Source organism: Dasypus novemcinctus, chromosome 5 (genome assembly GCF_030445035.2).
Source record: "Dasypus novemcinctus isolate mDasNov1 chromosome 5, mDasNov1.1.hap2, whole genome shotgun sequence".
Lineage (NCBI taxonomy): Eukaryota > Metazoa > Chordata > Mammalia > Cingulata > Dasypodidae > Dasypus > Dasypus novemcinctus.
In genome coordinates this window covers 108,456,550-108,481,529 of record NC_080677.1, presented here as the reverse complement: position 1 = coordinate 108,481,529, position 24,980 = coordinate 108,456,550, and the positions used below count along the sequence as shown (strand labels likewise).

General features: G+C 39.2%; 1 protein-coding gene across 4 annotated transcripts in view; it reads left to right on the top strand.

The window, feature by feature from the left end:
* UBE2H (ubiquitin conjugating enzyme E2 H) overlaps positions 1 to 24,980 on the top strand; it is a 114,106-nt gene that overhangs the window by 15,570 nt on the left and 73,556 nt on the right. The window contains exons 1-2 of one of the 4 annotated variants that reach the window (XM_023590158.3): positions 16,222 to 16,296; positions 16,781 to 16,824. The exons of 2 other annotated variants lie outside the window; for them this stretch is intronic. In XM_023590158.3, coding sequence (XP_023445926.1) covers positions 16,276 to 16,296; positions 16,781 to 16,824 — 65 coding nt within the window. In that variant the 5' untranslated portion in view covers positions 16,222 to 16,275. Of the gene's footprint in view, positions 1 to 16,221; positions 16,297 to 16,780; positions 16,825 to 24,980 lie in introns of those variants that run through there. One more of the 4 variants, XM_004463240.4, reaches the window with a different exon arrangement.

Below are 24,980 nucleotides of genomic sequence, written 5' to 3'. Positions count from 1 at the left end.
TATATTCTCATCAGCAACTAATTCTAGTAAAGGCTTATTATTTTGATTCATAGAAACATTTTATTTTATCTTAAAGGAGTATATCTCTTACCATTTTGATATATTTTTTCTTTTTAGCAATTCTATTTGTAGTTTCAATGAAAATCTTGATATAACTTGTAATTGGCAGTTTTTGCCAGAAATTCAATTATTATAGAAGATGAACTGTTGAGTAGAACCCTTTTTCTTAACTTTGGGTTTTTCTAATTAATTGAACTTACTGTTTCTGTGTTGTTTTTTTTTTTAAACCAGTGAAGTTTTTATTAAATTCACAGAAGTAAAAACCGTACTGTGAGGGGCTGGGGTACAGGACCACCAGGAAGTGGGAGCCAGGTCACCGAAAGGGGAAACAGGACAGAGAACAAAGACAGGCCAAGGCAGCCATGGGGGCAAGGCCACCGCTAGGACCATCAAGCAGCTCTGGGCCCCCCAAGAAACTTAATCCTTTGAATGAGAACTTGTTTACTTTACCAGTTTTTGGCATTGTGTGTGTGTGTGTGTGTGTGTGTGTGTGTGTGTATAAAATTGTGTGTATTTATTCATTGAAAAATACTCTTTATTTCAAAGGAAAAATAAAAAGACCCTCCCAAAAAACCCGATAATAATAATAACAATAACTTTAAAATCCTATTATAAACCTTAAGGAAGCACTGAGAGTTTGAGTATTACATTCTTCAAGTATGCTGTTTGGATTTTTTTTTTTAATTGGTGACTATATACATATTTTAAAAACCTTAAGAGTGCAACCGAAGAAGTTTTCTTAAAATTGTTTAGAAGGTGTATTATTCAGCCAAAGGGGTGCTAATGCAACCCAACCAGAAATCTCTTGGGTTTTATAAAGGGTATTTATTTATTTGGGGTTGAAGCTTACAGGAACCAGTCCCTAAAGAATCCAACCCAAGGTATTATAAGAGGTCTTTTCTCACCCAAAGTCATTTGCCGAATGTTGAGCAAGATGGTGGGTGATGTCTGTGAGGGTTCAGCCTTTCTTTTCCCCTTAAGGCTCTATGGTCCCAGCTTTTTCTGATATCAACTGTAGGCTTCGATAAGTCTCTCTCCCTGGACTCATTTCTCTCCAGGCTCAGCTCCAGCTCCAGCTGTAGGCTATCAGGCTCATTCTCTTCCCAGGGCCTCTGCGGTGTCTATGGCGCTGTCTCTATTCCTCTGTGTTCTTCTCCTTTGTGTTTACTTCCCAGGGTGCCAGCATCAAAACTCAAACTCTCTCCTCTGCCATGTCCTACTGACATGGCTGAATCAAAGCCTTAATCATAATTTAATCAAATGAAAGTGAAGTTTAATACATTCTAATATGCCCAGAGGAACAGACCAATTTACAAATACAATCCAATATCTATAATTTTGGAATTCATAAACAATGCCAAACTGCCACAGAAGACTACTTCAAAATACTGTATTAGGGCTGTGCAGTGATCCTCTGAGGCATGTTGTTCTCACTTCTGTATCCTAGCAGAGGTTAAGGTTAATCAGATTCAAAAGTGATCATACTTCCAACGTTAGCATGAATGATTAACATGGGTGAGAAAGTCTGGCAGATCCATGTGTTCTTCCATGGCATAGTATTTTTTATTTTTTGCCTGGTCTTTCTGCTGTTTTCTTCTTTCTCCCTAGGAATAACACTAACTGATTTTCATATGAGGGAAGTCTTAAAGTATATACAGTACATTGCTTTCTTGAGCAGACGTATATTTAGATTTGAAGCTATTGGGTAAGTGACCTGGAAAAGTAATAGTGTAAGGTAGTAAAATTTGTTCAAACCTGTTTGATTTTTGGGCTTAAAAGTATCTCTCATGGGCTTCCTTGAAAATAGTGGGGAAGAAAGGTGAAAATTGAACTTTGATGGCAAATATCTTAGTAGTTATGAATATAGAGGTGATAAATTTTGAGGTAGAAGATATTTCAAAATTTGTGTCAATCTGTGAGTTTTCCTGGCTTTTTTATGGTGTGTAGTCAAGAATGTTTGTAACCAGCTGTTAATTGGCTTAGAAATGCTGGTGGTACAACTTCAGACCTTTGGCTTAAATAATTCCAGTACCTGGGTGTCATGTAGTTACTAAGAGTGAGCAGTATGGCACTTAATACTTACTGGCTTGGTGATTCTGGGCAAGTTTTCGACTGGTGTTTTTGTGCCCCTGTCAACCCAGGGATTCCTTTGCTCACTCTCTTAAGTTTGAGTGTGTGGTGGACCATTTTTATTGAACCAAGCTGGAACTTTTTTTTTTTTTTTTAAAGATTTATTTATTTCTCTCCCCTTCGCCTCTGCCCCAGGTGTCTGTTCTTTGTGTTCTGTTTGCTGCGTGTTCGTCTTTGTCCGCTTCTGTTGTTGTCAGTGGCACCGGGAATCTGTGTTTCTTTTGTGTCATCTTGTTGTGTCAGCTCTCCGTGTGTGCAGCGCCATTCTTGGGCAGGCTGCACTTTCTTTCGTGCTGGGCGGCTCTCCTTACGGGGCACACTCCTTGTGCATGGGGCTCCCCTACACGGGGACACCCCTGTGTGGCAGGGCACTCCTTGCACGCGTCAGCACTACATGTGGGCCAGCTGCACACGGGTCAAGGAGGCCCGGGATTTGAACCGCGCACCTCCCGTGTGGTAGACGGACACCCTAACCACTGGGCCAAGTCCACTTCCCAAGCTGGGACTTTTTAAATCTACCTTTTCCAGATTCAACTTCGTACTTTTTCCAAAAAATCTTAGCAAATAGCTGAATTTCTACTACTGGCCCATTCTCTACTTCACCTTACCTTTCTTAGGTATAGATACTTGCTCTGTAGTGTGTTACTTTTCATTTTCATATATTTCACCTTTATTCTTATGGCATCCCTGCTTTGAAATGTTGCAGCTCACTAAAAACCTGCAGTACACAGATCATTTATTTGAAAGTGCTGAGCTCATAGAGTAAAGTTCTTGTGGTGAAGGGCCTGGCGCTGCCTAGAGTTTGTTATGCTTTTGTCCCCTGTAGCACACATTCACTTGGCATATGTAGTAAGTGGTGAGGAAACATCTGTTACATGGATTATGGTAAATAATATACCACAGAGGTTTTACGAGGTCCTTGTCTTTGGCACCTTAGTAGAAACAACATGGAAAGCATGCTGGGGAGGGGCAGAACTTCCTCAGATGACAGAGACTTGAGTTCTTTTATTTGCCTTTTTATGTGCTCTGTTGATTTTCACATGTAATGCATATTTGTGTCTTGAAATTGCCCTACATGCTAATACTTTAACTTACTACAGAGCATTTTTAGATGATTTTTGTGTTAAGATTCTTTGATTGCTGGTCTTATTTAAGATCAAAGGAGATTAAGATTGTGCAAAGGGGAAAAAACCAGCTGAACCTTTTGTTACTTGTAAAATAGAATACCTTAAACTCATCCAAGCCATGGAGCTTATTAATACTCTATTTTATACTTTGTCAAATGTCTCACGTTCTACCTTACACATTCATTAATGTGGTTCCTGTGGCTTTTTCCTGGTTTAAGATTTAATATCACCAACTTCTCATCTGCTAGAACTTCCTTGAGGACCTTTATTTTGTTTTCTATTTTTATTTTTCAGTCAGAGACACTGAGAAGATTTTATTTAAGAACTGCTCTAGTAGCTAACACCTGTAAAAAATTATATGGAACCTCTTGTTAGATACTCAGAATAATGTAGAAGATACTTTCAAATAACCAGGTATTTAAAATCTCATTTTACAGATAAGACACTAAGGCTTTGTGTAAATGACTTGTCCATGATCATAAGGCTATGGACAGGATTAAAATCAAGTCTTTTTGGCTCCCAAGTTGGTGTTCTTTCCTCTACCTATTTAATATTGCTTCTGTATTTATTTAAATTGTATATATACATAAATCTTTTGTTGTCATTGATGCAGGTGTGTTTGGGTTTAGGTAGAATAAAATTTTTCCCTTAGTGTATTGGCAAGTTCTTTAATCATTTAAAACTTCTAACACAGAGGTTCCAAAGTGTGGCCTGAAGTCCCCAAGACACTTAAGGGGACTATAAGGTCAAAACTAGTTTCATAGTAATATTAATTTATTATAGTAGTCTTTTTTTTTTTCTTTCCTGTATTATATTTGGTACTGATGGTGGTGGGTGAAACTGCTGGTGTCTTAAGCATGACTCAGAGCAGCAACACCAAAACCATGTAAGTAGTTATTCTTCACCACCATGCACTTACTGTCAAAAAAAAAAACAAAATAAAACAAAACAAAACACAGTTATACTTAAAAGAATGTCCTTGATAAGGAGTAAAGATAAGTTATTAAATTTTGACCCTCAGATACATGTCTTTTTGATGTTTTGCATGATAAAAAGGGAGGCACATATGAAGCACCTGTATTTCATACTGACCAAATTATGGTGGTGGTTTCCAGAAAAAGCGTTTGTGTGATTTTGAGTTGCTGGCTGAACCAGAATGCCATTTGTCATTAAAAGTATGACAGACTGTGGTAATTCATCTTGGATGTTTGGTAGACATTTTCTCAAAAGTAAACAGTGAACCTATCACTTCAAGGAAGACAACTGACAGTATGTGCTGTCAGTGATAGAATTTGTGTTTTAAAGTGAAAATTAGAATTTGAAAACTTCTATCTGCCACCATGCACGTTGGTTGGGGAGATGGAGGAATGGGGAATTACCTGCTTAATGGGTAGAGAGTTTTCTTTTTGGGGTGGTGAAAAAAACTTGAAAATAGCGGTAATGGTTGTACAGTGTTGTGAATATAATTAATGCCATTGTATGTTTAATTAATAATGTGCTTATAAAGTTAAAATGGCAAATTTTATGTATATATTTTACAGTAAAATTTTAAAAGCTAAACAAGGTAGACCTAAATGTAACAGTGTGAAAAGTTCATCGGTATGATTTCATATTCCACATTGTATTTAACCTTTAGAAAATTCTCACTTGTTTAATTCTGGTTAAGTGGCAGAAGGAATGTCCACAATTATCTGAAAAGGCTTTTAAAGTCGCCTCTCTTTTCCAACTATGTTTCTGTGTGAGGCCAGATTTTCTTTATATACTTCAAAAAATAATGTATTATAATTGAATACATTGAATGCAGAAACAGGACAATGTAGCAGACTTCTATTGTCAGATATTTGAAAATTTGAAGATTTGCAAAATTTTAAAAATGTCATTCTTATAAACTGTTTTTGAAAGTAGTCTTTTTTCATAAAAATGACATGCTAATGTATATTGGATTCATTATTACTTTTACGTGAATTAATAATTTTTAACATGGTGAATATCAGAAGATATAACCTTCATAAACAAAAGGTCTTTTGAGTCCTCAGTTTTCAAAATCATTAAGTGGTGCTTAGACCAAGATGTTTGAGAACTGCTACTTTAATAAATGTATTTGGAAGAGAAGTTGTCACGTTGTTATAAAGTCTAGAACAAGCTTTATTTGGACTTAGCATAGTGTCTGACATGTTAGTAGGTTCTTTAATAATAAAATTCTTGAATCAGATTGAACTGAATCATACAGTAAACTATGTAGATAAATACACCTTTTGCCAATGTGAAGATGGCAGGTTTTTATGTGTTTTTTTTTTAAGATTTTATTTAACCCCCCCCCCCCCCCCCCGTCATTGTTTGGACTCGCTGTCTGTTCTCTGTTCATCTTCTTTTTAGGACATACTAGGAACCAAACTCAGCTCCCATGTTGGAGGGAGGCACTAGTCGCTTGAGCCACTTCCAGTCCCTGCTTTTTGTGTCTCTTGTGTTTCATCGCTGTGTCTTGTGATTGCATCTTCTCACTGCATCATTTTGTTGCATCAGCTCTCTGTCTGGTTTGTTTTTAGGAGGCATTGGGAACTAAACCCAGGACCTCTGGTGTGGTAGGTGGGTGCCCAACTGCTTGAGCCGAATCTCCTTCCCAGGTATTTTTATGTTAGTATGTCAGGTTTACATCGTATTTTATAGGTTCTAAGACACATTTTTGTCCCCTTTAACATCTTTGAAATTGAGATGTCTTAAAATTGGGGGCAAGTCACAGTTTATCTGGCAGCTTTTTTCTTTTTTGGTGGTATTTAAATAGTGGTGTGTCATAGATTTGACAAAATATGGTAGTATCTTTTTTTGTGTGGTGAGGAGTAAACACATTGGATTGCAGTTCAGATCTTGGGCTACAGGATGTGCTACATTAAATGTTATTCTTATTAGGTAGAGTTGATTCTGGGGAGTTGACAATGGCCTCATACAGCATTTATCTTTATTCCAAGCCAGTAGACTAGACTCCAATGCTAGAATTCTAGTTTTTAAAATAAAATGTAAAACTGATATAAAATTTTTTTTACCACACAAAACCTTTTGTTTTTCTATTTAGATTGTTGAGGGAATGTAATAGTAAGTATGGAGTTAATTTCTTTTGTAAAGCAGGCCTTAGAAGATTTTGGAACCTTGTATATAGCTCTTGGAAAAGGGATGAAGAAGAGTGACAGAATTAACATTTTAAAAATTAAATGTTTACTGAAGTAAATGCTTTACTGAAGCTTGAGAAATTAAACCACAGGTTTACTTTGGCTTCAGGTATTCTGAATCTGAGCATTGTTAATATTTAGTCTTCATGGTTTTATGAGGACCTGGGAGGTACTGATGCTTACTTCTTCATTGTTAGAGCCTGTTCTGTTGTTTTGAATAGGTCTATTTAAAGATGATAATAGTTATTGGATTCTATTATTAACCTTGTCCTTCTGTAATAAAAGAGAAAAACTAGGACCATTACATGGAGATATAAAGATACTATATAAATAAAAAACAGGCACCCTTAAAAATTTTTTTTAAAGGGTAAAGGTTAGACCTTGGAAAAATATAGAGTTGAGTGTATGGGAGAAGTCTTTGTGGAGGAAGCTGAATGCCTAGAGACCCTGGAGGTAAATAGGCAAGCTTTGGCACTTATCAGAATGGGAGATGGTAGGTAACCTACTTTGATTAAAGGAGCAAAGGTTGTGAATTAATCAGTGTAAATATAGATGTCCTAGAGTGCAGCTTGTGACCAAGATTATATGTGTTGCTGTAATACGAAAACGCTGAGCTTTTTGCTTTTTATGATGTAATATACTCTGAAACCAGGAGGGCCAGACCTGATACTTGCTGGAGGTTTAATCTCTCATCATCATTGGTAAGTCAAAGGAGGATTCTTTTTTTTTTTTCTTTAAACTTTTTATTTTTAAATAATGTCAAACAGAGAACAGTTGCCAAAATAATACAAACCCCATACAGAGAACTCCAACATACCCAATGCCTACCAGATACCCAGATTCATCTATTTTAATTTGCTACATTTCCTGTATCATCCTACCAATCTTTCCATTTTATCCATCAACCTATGTATCTATGTATCTATTTTTTGAGCATTCGTGAGCAGGTTGCATATACCATGTTCCTTGAACACACAATACTTCCATGATGCAGATAGCAAGTTAAGGAATTTAACATTGATATAAAGCTTATATTCTATATTGCAATTTTTTCATGTATCCAAATCAATTTTGAGTCCTTTCTCAAAGGAGGATTCTTTGGTAAAGAATTTACTCACAGAGGTTGTTGAAATTTGATCATGGGTTGTTTTGGTGGTGTTTATAGACAGGAATGAATAGTACAGTACATGAGAATGGTTGAGGTAGTATTTTGAAATGCATGTATTTTTTCAGATCTATGCTACGTTTGAGGAAGTAAGGTACAGTGGGAGACTTGGCTTTGGTCATAAATTTGGGTTTGCATCTGACTCTGCCTTTGTTTCTTCATTTAAACAGTGAAGAAAATACTACATCATAGGAATGTGTGTGGGATTATATGAAATAATTTAGCATGTAATTGCTTAAGTAGGTCAATTAGAAATTGTAATTGGCTGCTAGCAATAGATCTGAAATAATATAGCTGTAATGTAAAGTTGGCAAGTAGGCAGGTTTTATGTCATCAGGTATCCAGATTCTTTCTGTCTTTATACCTAGTCATCTTTAGTATATGGCTATAGACCATATGGGTCATTCTTGCCATTGTATTGTGTCATGTGTGAGGAGGATAAGAATGCCGTCTCCTCCCACCCCAGCCTTTAAAGAGCTGTTCTGGGTGTCCCTCCCTACAAATTGCATTTATGTCTTTGGCCAGAAATGTTGACTGACCATTACATTACAGTCTGGGAATAAGAATTTTTTTTTTCTTCTTTTTTTTAAGATACCAGGGCCCGGGGATTGAACCCTGAACCTTGTATGTGGGAAGCTGGTGCTCAACCACTGAACCCCATAGGCTCCTCTGAGTTGGTTTTATCATTTCTTTGCTTGTTTTGTTTCTTTGTTTTTAGGAGGTATCAGGGACCAAACCTGGGACCTCCCATGTGGGAAGGAGGTGCTCAACCCTTGAGCCACATCCACTACCAGAACAAGGCTTTTTGGTTGCCCTGAAGAAAATCAGCATTTTATTAGTAAGAAAGAAGAAAATAGATATTGGTTAGGTAGGTAGCAATGTCTGCTACAGTGAATGTTAAGTTTTAATTTTTTTCTTTAATTTATGTGTTTGGGAGCATTATCATCTATGAAATTGTTCCATGCCTTGGATTTTTGTTTTTAAAATTTATCTTTTACCTTTATTCCATGTCTTCCAGATTCTGCTTTGCTGAGGGACTGGACTTGCAGGATAAAATTATATACCCTCAGGCATTAAAGGAGAAGAAAATAGTTAACTTGCCTCCTTTCATTTACAATTTAGTTAGTATTTTTAAACTTTAACTCAGAGGATCTAATTTGGGAGTTTAGTCACTGTTGGAGGTTGGTAGAGGAGAGGCATTGTTAATAAAAGAAGACTGCTTGGAAAATCATCCAGGGTTCTTGCCCTTGCCTCTGCTGCTCAGTGGCTATGAGCCCTGGAGGGTTTTGCTTCCTTCTTAAGTATCTGTTTCCTTATCTATCAAATAAGGAGTTAGTTTAGATCAGGGGTTCTTTTTTTAAAGATATATTTTTTATTTATTTCTAACCCCCCTCCCAGTTGTCTCCTCTCTCTGTCCATTCGCTGTGTGTTCTTCTGTGACTGCTTCTATCCTTATCAACGGCACTGGGAATCTGTTTCTTTTTGTTGTGTCATCTTGTTGTGTCAGCTCTCGATGTGTGCGGTGCCATTCTTGGGCAGGCTGCACTTTGTTTCGCGCTGGGCAGCTCTCCTTATGGGGTGCGCTCCTTGTGCATGGGGCTCCCCTACACGGGGGACACACCTGTGTGGCAGGGCACTCCTTATGTGCATCAGCGCTGCTCATGGGCCAGCTCCACACGGGTCAAGGAGGGCCGGGGTTTGAACCGCAGACCTCCCATGTGGTAGGTGGACGCCCTATCCATTGGGCCAAATCCACTTCCCAGATCAGGAGTTCTTAACCTTTTTTGTTCCACAGACCCCATTGCCAGTCAGGTGAAAACCATAGACCCCTTTTTAGAATGTAGCAGCAGATAGTTTTATGACACTCAACTAGTGTTGGTTCTAACAACTACTGCATTTCAATGTATGCGTGAGTGTGATTTTTTGAGATATGCAACAACTGTAATGTGATATGAGATGAATACTACTGTAATTTATTGTATTCATTCATAAGTGAAGGAAATGCTAGATTTCAGTTAGAGGTCAGAGAAAATAAGTTGATTTTTTTTTCAGTTCAGACTCATGGACCCCCTGAAATAAAGGGTTAAGAACCCCTGGTTTAAATGATCTCTAAGTCTTTTCCAATTTGAATATTATGGTTCTGTCTGTAGACATTTTGCATGTAACTTGGGTATATGTGTGTGTGTGTGTGTGTGTGTATAATACAGAAGACCTTCGCAGTAATATGTACACCTGGCATGGACTCTTAGGGACTAGAGAATTGAAAATACTTTATAACATAAAATTTAAATCTTTTTTCTGAACTTTATTTCTACAGTTTACTTTCTTGGTATGAATTTTTTACCAGGAGTTTTTAGGAGTTTGAAATACAAAGCCCTTGACATCTTCATTTCGTACTTTGAAATATGGCAGTAAGGGAAGTGGACTTGGCCCAGTGGTTAGGGCGTCCGTCTACCACATGGGAGGTCCGCAGTTCAAACCCCGGGCCTCCTTGACCCGTGTGGAGCTGGCCCATGCGCAGTGCTGATGAGCGCAAGGAGTGCCGTGCCACGCAGAGGTGTCCCCCACGTAGGGGAACCCCACACGCAAGGAGTGCACCCCGTAAGGAGAGCTGCCCAGCACGAAAGAAAGTGCAGCCTGCCCAGGAATGGCGCCACACACACGGAGAGCTGACACAACAAGATGACACAACAAAAAGAAACACAGATTCCCGTGCTGCTAACAACAACAGAAGCGGACAAAAAGAAGAACACGCAGCAAATAGACACAGAGAAGAGACAACTGGGCCAGGGGGAGGGGAGAGAAATAAATAAATCTTAAGAAAAAATAACAAAGAAATATGGCAGTAAAATGTTGGTTCATATTTAGAAACTTGTGTTAATGTTAAGTTTGAGTGGGGAAAAAACTATGCTGGTAATGAGCAGTCATTACTTTTTCATTTCTAGAAATGGATTTCTGGAATTAGTTGAAGTATTATGAAAGTATAATTATTAAAGTGCTATCCAGTATTAACTCATCACCTACTTAATTCAAATGCTTTACCATGTTCAAGTCAAACTTTGGTCAACTCTCTGAATCTATCAGTTGTGCCAGATGGTGGGATTAAGGCAAGATGTTTTGGCCCCTCTCTAGTAATGGGGAGCAGCCAAGTTAAGACTGGCTTCTGATTCTATCCTGTGTGGTGAGTGTATCTGTTCACTTTATGTTCCAGGAGAGGGATATTTGTGTTTCCCTTTTATCTTATTTGTTTTGGTTTTCATGTAGAGTACATTTAGAGGCAGGATGGTATAGTAGATGGGATATGACTGTTGTTAGAATTCTTTCAAATAACTATGTAATTTCAACCCAGTACATTTCTTCATCTTTGTTCCCTGATTCCATGTGTTAATATCAGTCACTTTGGATGTGTGTAATTTTAATAGGGATATTTTAACTCATTATTAGATAAGAGCAAATTATTAAATTATAGATTCTTTTACCTAAATTTGGCTTATTAGTTGGATATGTAGTGATTGAGGACACTTGTTAAGATTTCCTAAACTACTACATAACTTCTAGTCACGTAGGAGGTGTGTAAGCTTTCCCAGGAGCAAGAGAGGGCTATGTTAAATTATGATTAAAATGTTGCAGAACCGTTTTTGGGTTGGCAGTAATATTTACTGATTAAAATATAATAGTAGGCCTTTAACTTGGCCATATTGTTGTTGTTTTTCTCTTAACTGCCACAATTCTGTAAGTAAAATGAACTACTAGAGCGGAGTAAAACTTTGTTTTATTCTGGAAGTTAGTTGATAAGTTTATCTGTATTGATTTGCATAATGATGGCAGTTTAAGTCTCTTGCCCAACAAATTTGGCTCGAAATTTTTCTTCCCAGCAAGCTATGAAAAATCTGAAGTTTTCGTAGTACATTTTTTCTGCCCTTAGCAAATATAAAATGGTGAGTACAATTGGACTCTTAGGACTAAAAACTACACACAGTAATGAGATCTAATACAATAATAATAGTACCTGCCTCCTCAGAGGGAAGGGTCTTTGCACCAACTGAGATGATGTATGTAGTGGTTGGTTAGCACAGTCTCTGGCACATAATCACTCAAATATTAGCTTTTTTTTTTTTTTAACTATCATGTGGACTGTATCATGATTTGGTATTATAGACACCAAGATTTTATTTTATTTTGTTTTTTGTTTTAAAAGATTTATTTCCCCCCCTCCCCCATTCCCCCCATTGTCTACTCTCTGTGTCCATTTGCCTTGTGTTGTTCTGTGTCTGCTTGTATTCTCATTAGGTAGCTCCAGGAACCGATCCTGGGACCTTCCTGAGTAGGAGAGAGGTGATTACTCTCTTGTGCGTCAGATCCCTGTTTTGCTGCTACTTCTTATTTTCTCCTCTGTGTCTCTTGCTGCGTCATCTTGCTGCACCAGCTCTCTGCGTTGGCCGGCACTCCTGTGCAGGGTGGCTTTCCCACGCAGGACGGCTTTCCCACGCAGGGCAGCCCTCCTGCGTGGGGCCGCATTCCTGCATGGCCTGTTACTCCATGTGGGCCATCTTGCTGCGTGGGCCCAGCTTGCCCTCATCGGGAGGCCTTGGCTTCAAACCCTGGTAGATAGGAACCCGGTTGGTTGAGCCACATCCATTTCCCCAAGATAGATTTTAAAAAGCAGATATTTTGGTAGTGAATGTGGCTCAAGCAGTTGAGCACCTGCTTCCCATGGGAGGTCCTGGGTTCCGTTCCTAGTGCTTCCTAAAAACAGACAACAAGCAAACAGCCTACTCAGGGGAGCTATTGTGGCTCGGTGGATGAGCACTGACTTCCCACATATGAGGTCCTGGGTTCAATCCCCAGCCCTGGTACCTCAAAAAACAAAACAAAACAAAACCCAGAAAAGCATGTATTTTAGTCATTTGCTCATTTAAAAAATTTTTAAATAATGAAATATTTTGAACACCAGAAGTATGAAGGATAAGATAAAATAGAATATCCATTGTCCAATTTTGTCCAATTTTAGCTTTTTTTTAAAGATTTATTTCTCGCCCTGCCCCCTGTTGTTTTTGCGCTCGCTGTCTGTTTTGTGTTCATTTGCTGTGCATTCTTCTATGTCTGCTTTGTCTTATCTTTTGGCAGCACTGGGAACCGGTCCTGGTACCTTCTGGAGTGGGAGAGAGATACTCAAATCTCTTGTGCCACCTCAGCTTCCTGGTCTCCTGTGTTCTCTTGTGGTCTCTTCTCTGTGTCTGTTTCTGTTGTGTCATATTGCTGTGCCAGCTCTCTGCGTGGGCCAGCATGCCGTGTGAACCAGCGCTCCATGTGGGCTAGTACTCCAAATGAGCCCATCTCTCTGCTCAGGCCAGCTCGCCATGTAGGCCAGGTTGCCTTCACCAGGAGGCCCCAGGGATTGAACCCTGGACCTCTTATAGGTAGATGGGAGCCCAATCACTTGAGGCACATCTGCTTCCCAAGATCTTAACATTTTGCTTTATTTGCTTCAGAAATTCTAATTTTTTAAAAAAGAAATAAGACCTGAAGTTACATTGAAGCCCCCCATGAAACCCTGCCTAATTCCACTCCCCTCCCTTTCAGTGAAATAGAGGTAAGCACTCTCTTGAATTATCATCTTTCTAATAATAATTTCTTATATTTGTATGCATCCATTAATAGTATATGGTATTGCTTTGCATGTTTAAATAAATTGTGTCACAAGCATTAATACTTTTTGGTTCAGTATTACTTTTACGTTTCTGCTTATTCATATGCTCACCAACATTTTAATATTTACCAATTTGATTAGTGTGGAAAGGTAGCCCAGAGTTGTTTTTTTTTAAGGGTAGTATGGGGTATTGAACCCAGGACCTCGTACACAGCAAGCTGGCATTCAACCACTGAGCCACATCTGCTCCCCAGTGATAGTTGGGGTTTTTTGTTTGTTTTGTTTGGTCTCCTCAATTTATTTTCTAAGCAGTCATTTTTGAGTGCCTTCTCTGTTGGACCCTTTACAAAACAGTAAAAGTGCTACCAAGGGAGTTTTATACTGTCTATATTGGGTCACCGCCTAAGGTTGTTTTTTGTTTTTTTTTTTAAAAGATTTGGTTTTTTAAAAAATTTCTCTCCCCTTCCCCCCGTTGTCTGCCTTGCGTCCACTTGCATTATCAGGTGGCACCGGGAAACTGTGTCTCTTTTTGTTGCGTCATCTTGCTGCGTCAGCTCTCCATATGCACAGCACCACTCCTGGGCAGGCTGAGCTTCACGCGGGGTGGCTTTCCTTGTGCATGGAGCGCACTCCTTGTATGTGGGGCGCCCCTATGCAGGGGCACCCCTGCGTGGCACGGCACTCCTTGCACGCGGCAGCACTGTGCACGGGCCAGCTCCACACAGGTCAGGAGGCCCTGGGGATTGAACTCCAGATCCTCCATATGGTAGGCAGACGGTCTGTCAGTTGAGCCACATCCACTTCCCACCACTTAAGGTGGTTTTTTTTTTTTTTTTAAAGCTTTTTATTTATTTTTAATTATTTATTTATTTACTTAAGGTGGTTTTAAGCAGGGTACTAATAGTTTTTTTTTTTCTTTAGTTTTAAAACTAGGAATGGTCAACCAAGTTTTTGCTTTAATTTGTTTCTGTCTCTAATATATTCGTTTGTTTGGCTTTTGTATTTATTTTTGCCTGTAGAAATAGGTAGATAATAGAAAATTATATTTTTCCTCTGAATTGGAATTGGTCATTTGTTTCTTAAAATAGAATTAATTGTAGCCTAGCTTGCAACAAATTTGCTCTCATCCTGCTGCTTGGTTTTAGGTGGGACAACAGGTCATCTTCATGGGTATTTTTTCTTTTGTCAAATAGAAATAGGTGGAATTTGTACATTGTTGGTAGTTTTAAGAATTTATATTTTGGGACATTATCTTTTGTGAGGATATTTTTAGTCTTTGTCTCTTGAACATCATAGCAAGTATGAATCTGGTTGAAAGAACTTCCTTTAGAACATTTAGCGCCTCTTGTAAATTGTATGTGAGAGAGACAGACAGAGCGAGAGAGAGAGGGGATGCTATAAGGTCTCTTTGGGATCCTTGCTGTTTTTGGAATTCTTGAGCTGCCAGTCCTTTTTAAAAGGAGATTTTATCTTGCTTTATGGCATGAAAGTTAAGGTTTGCCAGCAGCTTTAGAGACCAAGTTGGAGAGAGAGATAATATTTTGAAATACTCAGTGCCTTAAAAGAATTAACTCATGTTAAACATTTAAACCTGAACAGTAAGCACTTGTTGGCATGTGTGTGCTTGGTATTAACTCTTCCCTCCCCTCCCCCCGCCCTTCTGTTCTTGCTGTCTGTGTCCATTCACTGTGTGATATTTTGTATCTATTTCTTTTTGTCTTCTCTTCTCATTTTTCTCCTCTAGGATTCACCAGGATTCGATCCTGGGGACCTCTAATGTGGAGAGAGGTTCCCTGTCACTTGCGCCATCTCAGTTCCTGGTTTCTGCTGCGCTTCACCTTGACTCTTCTTCATTTCTTGCTGTGTGACTCACATGCACAGGCACTTTGGTCGCTGTCTGGGCACTGGCTGTCAGCGCAGGCACACTTTCTCTTTTTTCACCAGGAGGCCCCAGGGATCGAACCTGGGTCCTCCTATATGGTAGGTGGAGACCTTTATCACTTGAGCCACATCCACTTCCTGGTCTTAACTCTTGGTAATAAGTCTCACACATGTTAGTTTTGAGTGTGTTCAAAGTTAAGGTAATTGAGTTGTTGGGTCAACTGAATTATAATTGCATAGATGTTATTTTTAATGTAGGGAAACCCCGTGCATGTCGATAAACCTTAAACTGTAAAAAGTTGTTTTTCCCTTCCTTAGCTACTTGATATTTTAAAAATATATAGCTGCTTCCATGATATCTTTTTTAAAAGATTTATTTATTTCTCTCCCCTCCCCCACCCCCCCATCCCTGTTGTCTGTTCTGTGTGTCTATTTGCTGCATCTTCTTTGTCCGCTTCTGTTGTCAGCGGCACGGGATTCTCTGTTTCTTTTTGCTGCGTCATCTTGTTGTGTCAGCTCTCCGTGTGGGCGGCACCATTCCTGGGCAGGCTGCACTTTATTTGGCACTGGGTGGCTCTCCTTATGGGGTGAACTCCTTGCGCGTGGGGCTCCCCTACGCGGGGGACACCCCTGCGTGGCAGGGCACTCCTTGCGCGCGTCAACACTGTGCATGGGCCAGCTGTACACGGGTCAAGGAGGCCGGGGGTTTGAACCGCAGACATCCCCTGTGGTAGGTGGATGCCCTAACCACTGGGCCAAGTCCGCCGCCTCCATGATATCTTTAAAATAAAGGCTTTTTATTAGTTTGGGACTTAATCAAGGTAGATCTCTTACTGGGAGAACCATGCTTGGGATTAAAAGAACTAAATAGAATTTGTGTTACTCAGTTTGCCTGCCTATGCCCTTCCATCTCAGAAAACCCCCTCTCAGTCTTGTCTCTTGTTGCCCACCCAGCCTCACACACAGCTGTCTGGGATATGAAGGTCTAGGAATGTTTTATTGACTTCCTCTCTTTGGCAGGTGTAATACATATTAATATCTTGACAGCAGAAGTCCTACCTGGATCATTTGGATACAAAGTGACTGTTCTGAAATACAATGAAGCAGAAACTTGAATGTGTAGGCAACATGTGAGACTGAGCAAAACAGACCTGTGCAGGTGGTTTGGCCATTAGCTGTGAGCATACTAGGAATGTATTGAGGCAAGTGGACAGGATATTCTCTTAGTCTCCTGTATAACCTTGAAATCTTGCTTTGTATACCCATTTCCCCAGGAATGAAATCTAAAATAGAAAAACTTCCTTCCTTCCCCTCAGCTTTCAAAACAAAAATAAGACTTGTAAATCTGAATTAGACTGTCACATAGTACTAGATTTGATTTTTGATGAGAATATATTTTTTATCTGTTAGAACTTACGCATAGGTAAATGGTTAAAAGTGGGGAAGAAAACACAAGAACGTTAGCCACTTGGTGTGCATATTCTATAGCAAAGACTGAAAAATTTAAAGCAGATCCATTAAGGTCTGTATAAGCTGATCATGTAGATTTCTGTGATGAATAAAGCTATTGCTGTACCTGAAGACCATTTTCCTGTTTTTTTAGGTAACCCTTGTTTTGGATGTGTTTAATGGCAGAGGGCTTCTGTGGTAAGCCATTTATATTGCCCATTAAAATTTTTGTGTTTAGGGTGTTAGAGGCCTGGAATAAATGTAATTACGTACGTATTTTAAAAGCTGAAGTAATTTGAAGAAAATTTAACAGGTGTAGTAATATGAACCATTTGGAAACTTAGAATGTTTCTAAGAAAACCCTCTGAGAGTTAGAAGGCTTTATGGATTTCATTTTACTTAATAATAAGTAAACTTAGTAAACTTAGTATGAAAAGCACATTTTAGCTAGATAACTTAGGAGGATGATAAAGGTCAAGAATTTTAGATCGATAAATAGATAAATAGATAGCCTTTGATCTGTTTCTGTACTCTAATGATTTTGGGGGGAAAATCTTTGGGACTCTTTAACATTTTTATGACTTTGGGGTGAGGACGAGGTTCAAAAGGTAACTCCATGTGGGAGAGGCAGTTCCTTTTAAAAGGCAGGCAGGTTTAGGGTCTTGGGCCACTTGGCCAAGCCTGTTTTGTTTCTTCTTTTTTGGGTTGGACACAGGTACAGGCAGGCTACTTTACAAAGACTTAAAGTTCTGTTTCTGAACATATGCCTTTCTGTTTCAGTGATTGGTGCTCTGAAAACCGTCTGTGGGAAAATAGTCCTATTGTGTTTAGAGGTTAAGGGTGTTGCCTACATGAAAGCACAAGTAGTAGTAGTTAGTATTTATTTTAAAGTTTGAGGCAGGAGATGGAAGAAAACTTCCTGCTGTTTAACAAAATGAAGCCAAATCACTAGTGTTTCTCTCCAGGGAATGTGTTTCTAAAAGCAATACATTTCCACCACTCCTTTAAAGCTATAAAAGTTAGTTTCATAGGCTCAAGGGGGACTGTTGCTTCCTGTAAGATCCTGTAGGACAGTTGGAAGTTGAGTTGATCAGTTTGATCCATAATTTAATCTGATAAAAAGCTCTTCATTAAATGCTTACTATATGCCAAATAATAATTGTAATAATAGCTAACATTTGAGTGGATCCTGTGCCAGGCATTTAACTTTAGCACGTTATAGATCTTATTTAATCCTCAAAATAACCCTGAGAAATAGGGGCTATTGTCATTTTCTGTCTTCTACAGATAAGAAACCTGATCCCCCATCTCGTGCCAAATAAATTGCAGAGCTGGAAAATAAACCAGGCTGTCGACTCCAGAGCTTTGACTCTGAACCACTAAATCTCTCAGCATTATAGTACCGATAATTAACTGGATGGTGTGGCAAGGAGGGTGGTCTTACTTCCCTGAGGGAGCAGACTCAGAGAAGATCAGTAATTATCAATAATATTGAAACCAAAATTCAAATTTAGTTCATTTTGAAGTGAAAATCTGTTCTTTCCATTGAGTGTATCATATTACCTTTTAGAGAACATTATAAATCAGAGAATATCTGATTTATAACCATCTTTTTGTTTTTTGAGTTGACTATCCTCAGTTTATCAAGGTGATTGATTTAAAATTCATTTTTGAGGTAGTGGTTTGGAATTCAGAAGACATTTTTGCAGGCAACAGTACTCGACCTGGTCGTGGTTCCTGCGTTGTCTAGCCAGGTCCTGTTGGCAGAGTCAGTATGCTTCACCTTCTTAACCCAAGATGGGTTCTAAGACCTGCAGAGTTTGAGAGAGGAAGAGCAGCAAAAATGTGTTCCTAGTTTTTTTCAGATTCTGTTCATCCCTTTGCAGATATTATCTCCCTTGGTAAAGGAACAAACTATAAAGTATGGGGCTGTGGTTAAGTAAAGAGGCCCTGAGTTCAAGCTTGGGTTCTGATTGTGGCTGCACCAGTTACTGGTTCTCACATCCATTCCCGACTAGGTAACCTGAGGCAAGGCTCTTAATCTCTCCAAGGCTCGGTTTCCACAACTTTAAAAGGGAGATGGTTGACTTTCCTCCTGGGTTATTGTAGGGCTTGAATAAGACAAACATTCATTAGGTACACAGAAAGGTATCTGGACATGGTAGGTGTTACAATGTCGTAGTGGTGGAGATGGTGGTGATTTATTGTTACGTAGTCCATGTCTTCTGTTTAAGATTTTTGTGGCAGTGAATGCTTTCTGAACTAGACTGTAGCTGTAACATTCTGAATTGAATATAAGGTGAAATTTGGGATTCCCTTTATTTTACTCACATGTAAATTCATAAATTGCCTTGTGGTTTAAATACTGTATCATCAAATTAGGTATTGTAAATTTAGATATATTTTAAGGTAACGTATTTTTAGGAGCCGCCAGGAACCGAACCTGAGGCATCCCATGTGAGAGGGAAGCGCCTAATTGCTGAGCCACCTCTGCTCCTTCTTTTTGTGTCTCTCATTGTTTCTTCGTTGTGTCTCTTGGTTGCATCATTTCACTGGCATGTCACCTTGGTGTGCCAGCCTGTTGTGTCAGCTCACTGTTTTGCTTGTCCTCTCCCGGAGGCACCAGAAACTAAACTTGGGAGCTCTCGTGTGGTAGGTGTGGTCTCAACTGCACTAGCCACATCCACTTCCCTGATGAATGGCTTTGAAATTAACATCTTTTATGAGCCTTTTAAGTTTTTGTTGCATTTATAAAAGAATTTTATTTCCTTTTGTTTCTCAAAAAGTAGAGATGGGCTTTGTCCAAGGGCTGATAACCAAATACAGCAGAGATGAGCAAACTTTTCCTGTAAATGGCCAAATAGTAAATATTTTAGACATTGTAGGCCATGTGGTATTTGCCTAATCTACTCAGTTCTTCCTATAATCTCTGCTGTTGCAGCAGGAAAACAGTCATCCACAATTTGTAAATTGATGAATTTGGCATGTTCCAATAAAACTTCATTTACAAAAACAGTAGTCTGTATTTGTGGACTACTGGGCTAATGAATAATTTTCATTTTTATTTCATTTCAAAGCCCCACCTTGGTTCTACATCTCCCTCTGCCCATTTGTTAAAGGTTTGTTTTCCCCTGGGGTTTATCCTCAGTCCTCTTTTACGTAACATCCATCAGTGATTTCATCCTTCACTGTAAACTAATTCATGTGTATGCATCTTCAGTTGAGTTGTTTCCCAAACTCCAGATTAGTCTAGCTGCCTGCCTTCTGAGCATCTCTCTAAGAATATCCTAACAGGCTTCTGAAACTTTAACATGTCTCTAATACTGACTTCAGTACTGAATCCTCCAAATTCAGACAGCAGTCTGTAGGTTTTTTTTTTTTTTCACTCATCTGTTGCCTAAGTAGAAAATCTGTGTATCCTTTTAGCTCTTCCTTCATCCTGTTTATTTGCCCCTTTGAGCTCTTTATTCCCCTTCCCCTGCCCCCTCTCCATCCATCCCTTTACTCCATTCCTGCTTTATTCAGACCCTCTTCAAGTAATCTCACAATTTAGGGCTCCCTGCATCTAGTCTCTGTCTCCTTCCAGTCTGCCTTTCATTTTGCTGCCAGAGTGATGCCATTTTTAATACATCTGACCATGCTACTTAAAACCCCTTAGTTGCTCATCAGTGCCTGTGGTTTAAAACCTAACCTTTATGTCTTAGTATAAAAGTCAATTCATTAGAGGTTAGTGCTTTCCTACTGCTTAGGGACAAAATGTTCTGCTATGCTGCACCCACCCCTCCAGTACACTACTCTTTTCAAAAGCCAGTTTCTAACTCTTCTACCCAGTCCTTTTCTCCTCGTTTGGTTAACTTTGTTCCATCTTAAGTATTTATCGCAGGCTTTGCATCTTTCTCAAAACCTTCCTCCATATTTTGCTTAGACGCTTTTCCTGTCTTCCTGTACGCCTTAATAACATCCTTTATTTTTCTCTCAGAATAGCAGCTACCCCTTTATAATCAACTGTTTGCTTTTGGCTCCAACTCCCACCTCTTCCATACTGTTCCTTGGCGAACAGATCCTATATATTTTATCCTTTTGACACCAGCTACTAGAACTGTACATTGTACATCTGGGATTGTGCATTATGAAAAATGTGGTGCGAAGTGTTAACTATTAATAAAGAGGTGGGGCAACGTGTACATTTTACTTTCCATTTTGGGGAATCCCTTTTTCTACTCCTCCAGGGGAATTAGAAGCCTTAGGTAGTGGCAAAGGAAAGGGACATCCCTAGGCTAAGGTATGTGGTACAAAGAATGCTCAGTGGGCAGGCTTGGAACTCAGAACTGTCCTCTTGTATTTTCTTCATGGTTTGGCAGTTTGTATCCTGGAGCACTGTTCTTTTTTTTTTTTTTTTTTTTTTTTTTAAGATTTATTTATTTCTCCCCCCCTCCCCCGTTTGTCTGTTCTCTGTGTCTATTTGCTGCGTCGTCTTTGTTCGCTTCTGTTGCCGTCAGTGGCACGGGAATCTATGTTTCTTTTCATTGCGTCGTCTTGTATCAGCTCTCCGTGTGTGTGGCGCCATTCCTGGGCAGGCTGCACTTTCTTTTGTGCTGGGCGGTGGAGCACTTGTTCTTAATTTGGGGTATAATCAGAAACTTGAGGGGTACTTCATCAAAATACATGTCTTGGGAAGCGGATGTGGCTCAAGCGACTGGGCTCCCATCCTATGGGAAGTCCCTGGGTTAGTTCCTGATGTCTCCTAAAGAAGACAGAGAGCTGGTGCAATGGGCACGCATGACAAGCTGACCTAAAAATGACACAACAAGAAACACAAGAAGAAACATATAGTGAGAGATACAACAAAGCAGGGAATGGAGGTGACACAAGTGATTAGGCACCTCTCTCCCACATTGGAGGTCCCAGGTTCAGTTCCTGGTGCCTCTTAAAGAACAAGAAAGAGGAACAGACATAGCGAGTGTAAACAGTGAGGAGATGGAGAGAAATAAATTAAATAAATTTATATATATGCCTTATGAATATCTCCCTACCCCCCCCCCGTTATTAATGGAGTGGGAGGTAACAATATTCTGATAATTCTTCTATGCTTATATTTCTTTCCATTGCATTTTTCACACCTGAAATTTTCTCTCTGCTCCTTTTCAGTATTTCATTCTAAATGGCTGTTCTTCCTATGCCTGATTTTCCATCCTCTGAGAAAGAGGGACTTCATTTGCAGTGAGGTTCAAATAATGAAAGTGTTAGTGTCTTAATATAGAACTCTGAATGCATTTACATAGAAACATTGGTAATATGAGAGTCAATATTTTTAAGTGAAATAGTGTACTTCAGATACAAATGAATTAAGTTGGCTTTTATTCCTGAGAAATCACATTCCAAGATCAAAGTAACAGGTAAAAGAGAATTTGAAACAAAACTTAGTTTGTTAGTTAGGGACTCAGAGAATCAGACCTGCTGTAGAGAGCATCAGTTCTGTACCTCTTGCCATATATCCCTCCTATACCTGTATTTTTTTACCTTTTGACCCCTGAAAGGTGGGTGGAAAATGGCAAGAAAATACCTATTTGTGTTTCTCTGCAGTTAAATCAGAAGTTCTCAAAACAATTATTTGCTATCATATTTAGAAGTACTCTGCTGGTTTTGAGATTGAGCCTCTGCAGACAGTTAGCTTGGGCCTCTAAAAGAAACCTCTTGTTAAATGATTGCTTAGTTAGCTACATGACAAAAGAACCATTTTGCTTCAGAAATGTGAAAGGAGCATCTATAATAGATTTTTTTTTTTTTAGATTTTATTTATTTCTCCTCCTTCCCCCCACTTGTTTGCACTTGCTGTGTCTGTTGTGTGCTTGTCTTCCTTTTAGGAGGCACTGGGAACTGAACCCGGGACCTCCCATGTGGGAGGGAGGTACCTAATTGCTTGAGTAACCGCCACCCCCTGCTTTGTTCTGTCTCTCGTTATGTTTTCCTCCTTGTGTCACTTGTTGCATCAGCTGCACCAGCCTGTCACATCAGCTCATCACGTCAGCTTCCGGTCTTGCTCATTGTCTTTAGGAGGCACTGGGAACCAAACCTGGGACCTCCCATGTGGTAGGTTGGAGCTCAATTGCAGGAGCCACATCTGCTTCCCTGTCCTTTGTTTTTTAAAAGTGGCCCTGCTGAAGTATAATTTACATACAATAAAATTTCAGCAATATTAAATGTACAATTTGAGTTTTGACAAATGTATGCCGTCATTATCATGATACAGAGTATTATTGTCACCCATTCTACACACAGTTGCAAGATTAATCTTCCTAAAGTCTTGTTTTTTTTGTCTATCACCCACCAGTGCATAACCTCTACAATTTACTGTTCATTCAATAAATTACAAAACTCTGTGGCTTGGCCCTTGACTGTCTTGCCTCTTTACTCCTTATTTTCTGGCCTTTTCTATTACTGTCTGGATATATAAAACTTGTATTCCAAGAAAACTGATCTTCTGTTTTTGCTTTTTGAAGTACTGGTGAGAAGTCACTAGGCTGAAATTTATTTGGAAGGAGAAGTGCTCCCAAATAGCCAAAAGCATCTTAAAAAAAAAAAAAAAGAAGAGCGGTGTGAGAGGACTCTTACTGCCTGACCTTGGTACATATTACAAAGCTACAGTGGTCAAAACAGCATGGTATTGGCATAAAGATAGACTCATTGATCAATGGAATAGAATTGAGAGTCCAGAAATAAACCCTCATCTCTATGGCCAACTGAATTTTTTTGCCAAGTGATGGAGGCAGAGATTGAGACCTGGATTGCTGTCAAGCCATCACCCAAGCACTATAGACTTCAGAGAAATCATGGCCTACCAGTACCTTGATTTTGGAATTTTAGCCTTCAAAACTGAGGCAGTAAATTCCTGTTTTTTAAGCCAACCAGTCCTGTGATATTTGTTATAGCAGCCTTGGCAAACTAAGACAGATGGCCAGATGATTACTGGACATCTCCACTTAGCTTCCCCCCAGACATCTTAGATTCAACATCTCCTAAATGGAGCAATCTCTCCAAACCTTATGCCCCTTTTTATTCCTTTCTTGCTGAATGGTATCGGCATCCCCTAATAACTCAAGCCAGAAACTTTGGAATTGCCACCCCCACCCCCTTTCCCTTACCTCTTGTATCTCTCAGGTCCAAGTCAAACATGTCTCTCAAATCCTTTTCCTTTCTTCCAAGGTCAAGTTGACTTCATCCTTTGTCTTACCTACTGCCCAAGTATTTAGTTGGCAAAGTAACAAAGTAACAGTATGTTTACCTCCCTGGCCTCAGATTAAGTAATAGGTTGAAAGGTAAACTTGGGAAACCAGTATAATTTTTAGTATGCACCAGTGTGTTCTGTCTATATAGACAGACATAGCCAGGGGCCCATATCATAACAAGAAGGTTATTTGAGAAGGAATCAGAGCAAAAGCGATGAGATAATCAAATACTGGCCTGGCAAATTCTGTGATGCCACCATCACATAATAGAGAGTTCCATTGTGACCTGAAAACTAATGTCCGTGGGCAAAGGCTTCTCTCCTTCCCAGTTGCAGTTGCTTCTACAGCCCCTGTTAACCTTTCTTTCTAACTCTTTTTAAGTGTTTGTAGAACTGACCCTTTCTGTCACATAACTTCTTCCTCCCTAACCCTTTCTCTTGCTTGCTTTCTCTTGCTTGCTTGCTTTTTCTCCTTCCTTCCTTCTTTCCTTCATCTCTCCCTCCCCCTTTCTCTGCTTTTGTTTTTAACTTGTTTTGAAATATGTTCAAACTTACAGGGCAGTTAGAAAATAATACAGAGTACTTACCCATCCCCCCAGATTTACCCATTTTAACTTGTTGCCACATTTGCAGATCAATCTAGCTATCTATTTATCAATCCATTTAACGAACACTAGAGTGTAGGTTATATGTATGTATCATGCTTTTTAGAACACTCAATACTGCCTAAGAACAAGTATCTTCACCTTAAGTGTAGGTAGCAAGTTCAAAAATTTTTGCATTAATATGATGTTTAGTCTCTATTTCAGTTTTTTCATTTCCTCCTTTGCTGGATCCCAGCCAGGATTGTATATTGCATTTAATTGTCATTGTCTCTTTAGTTTTCGTTTTTGTTTTTTTTTTTAGTTGTAGGAACCATACACCATATAAATTTTTCCATCTCTACCACTCCCAAACATACCATTCAGTAGGATTAAGCGCATTCACAACATTGCAGTGCCCTCACCACCTTCCATTAGTAAAATCTTCCCATCTTCCCAAATAGAAACTCTATACCCATTATGTATTAACTCCCCCTCACCCTGCCTCAGGCAACCTGTACACTTAACTTCTATGAGCTTGCATATTT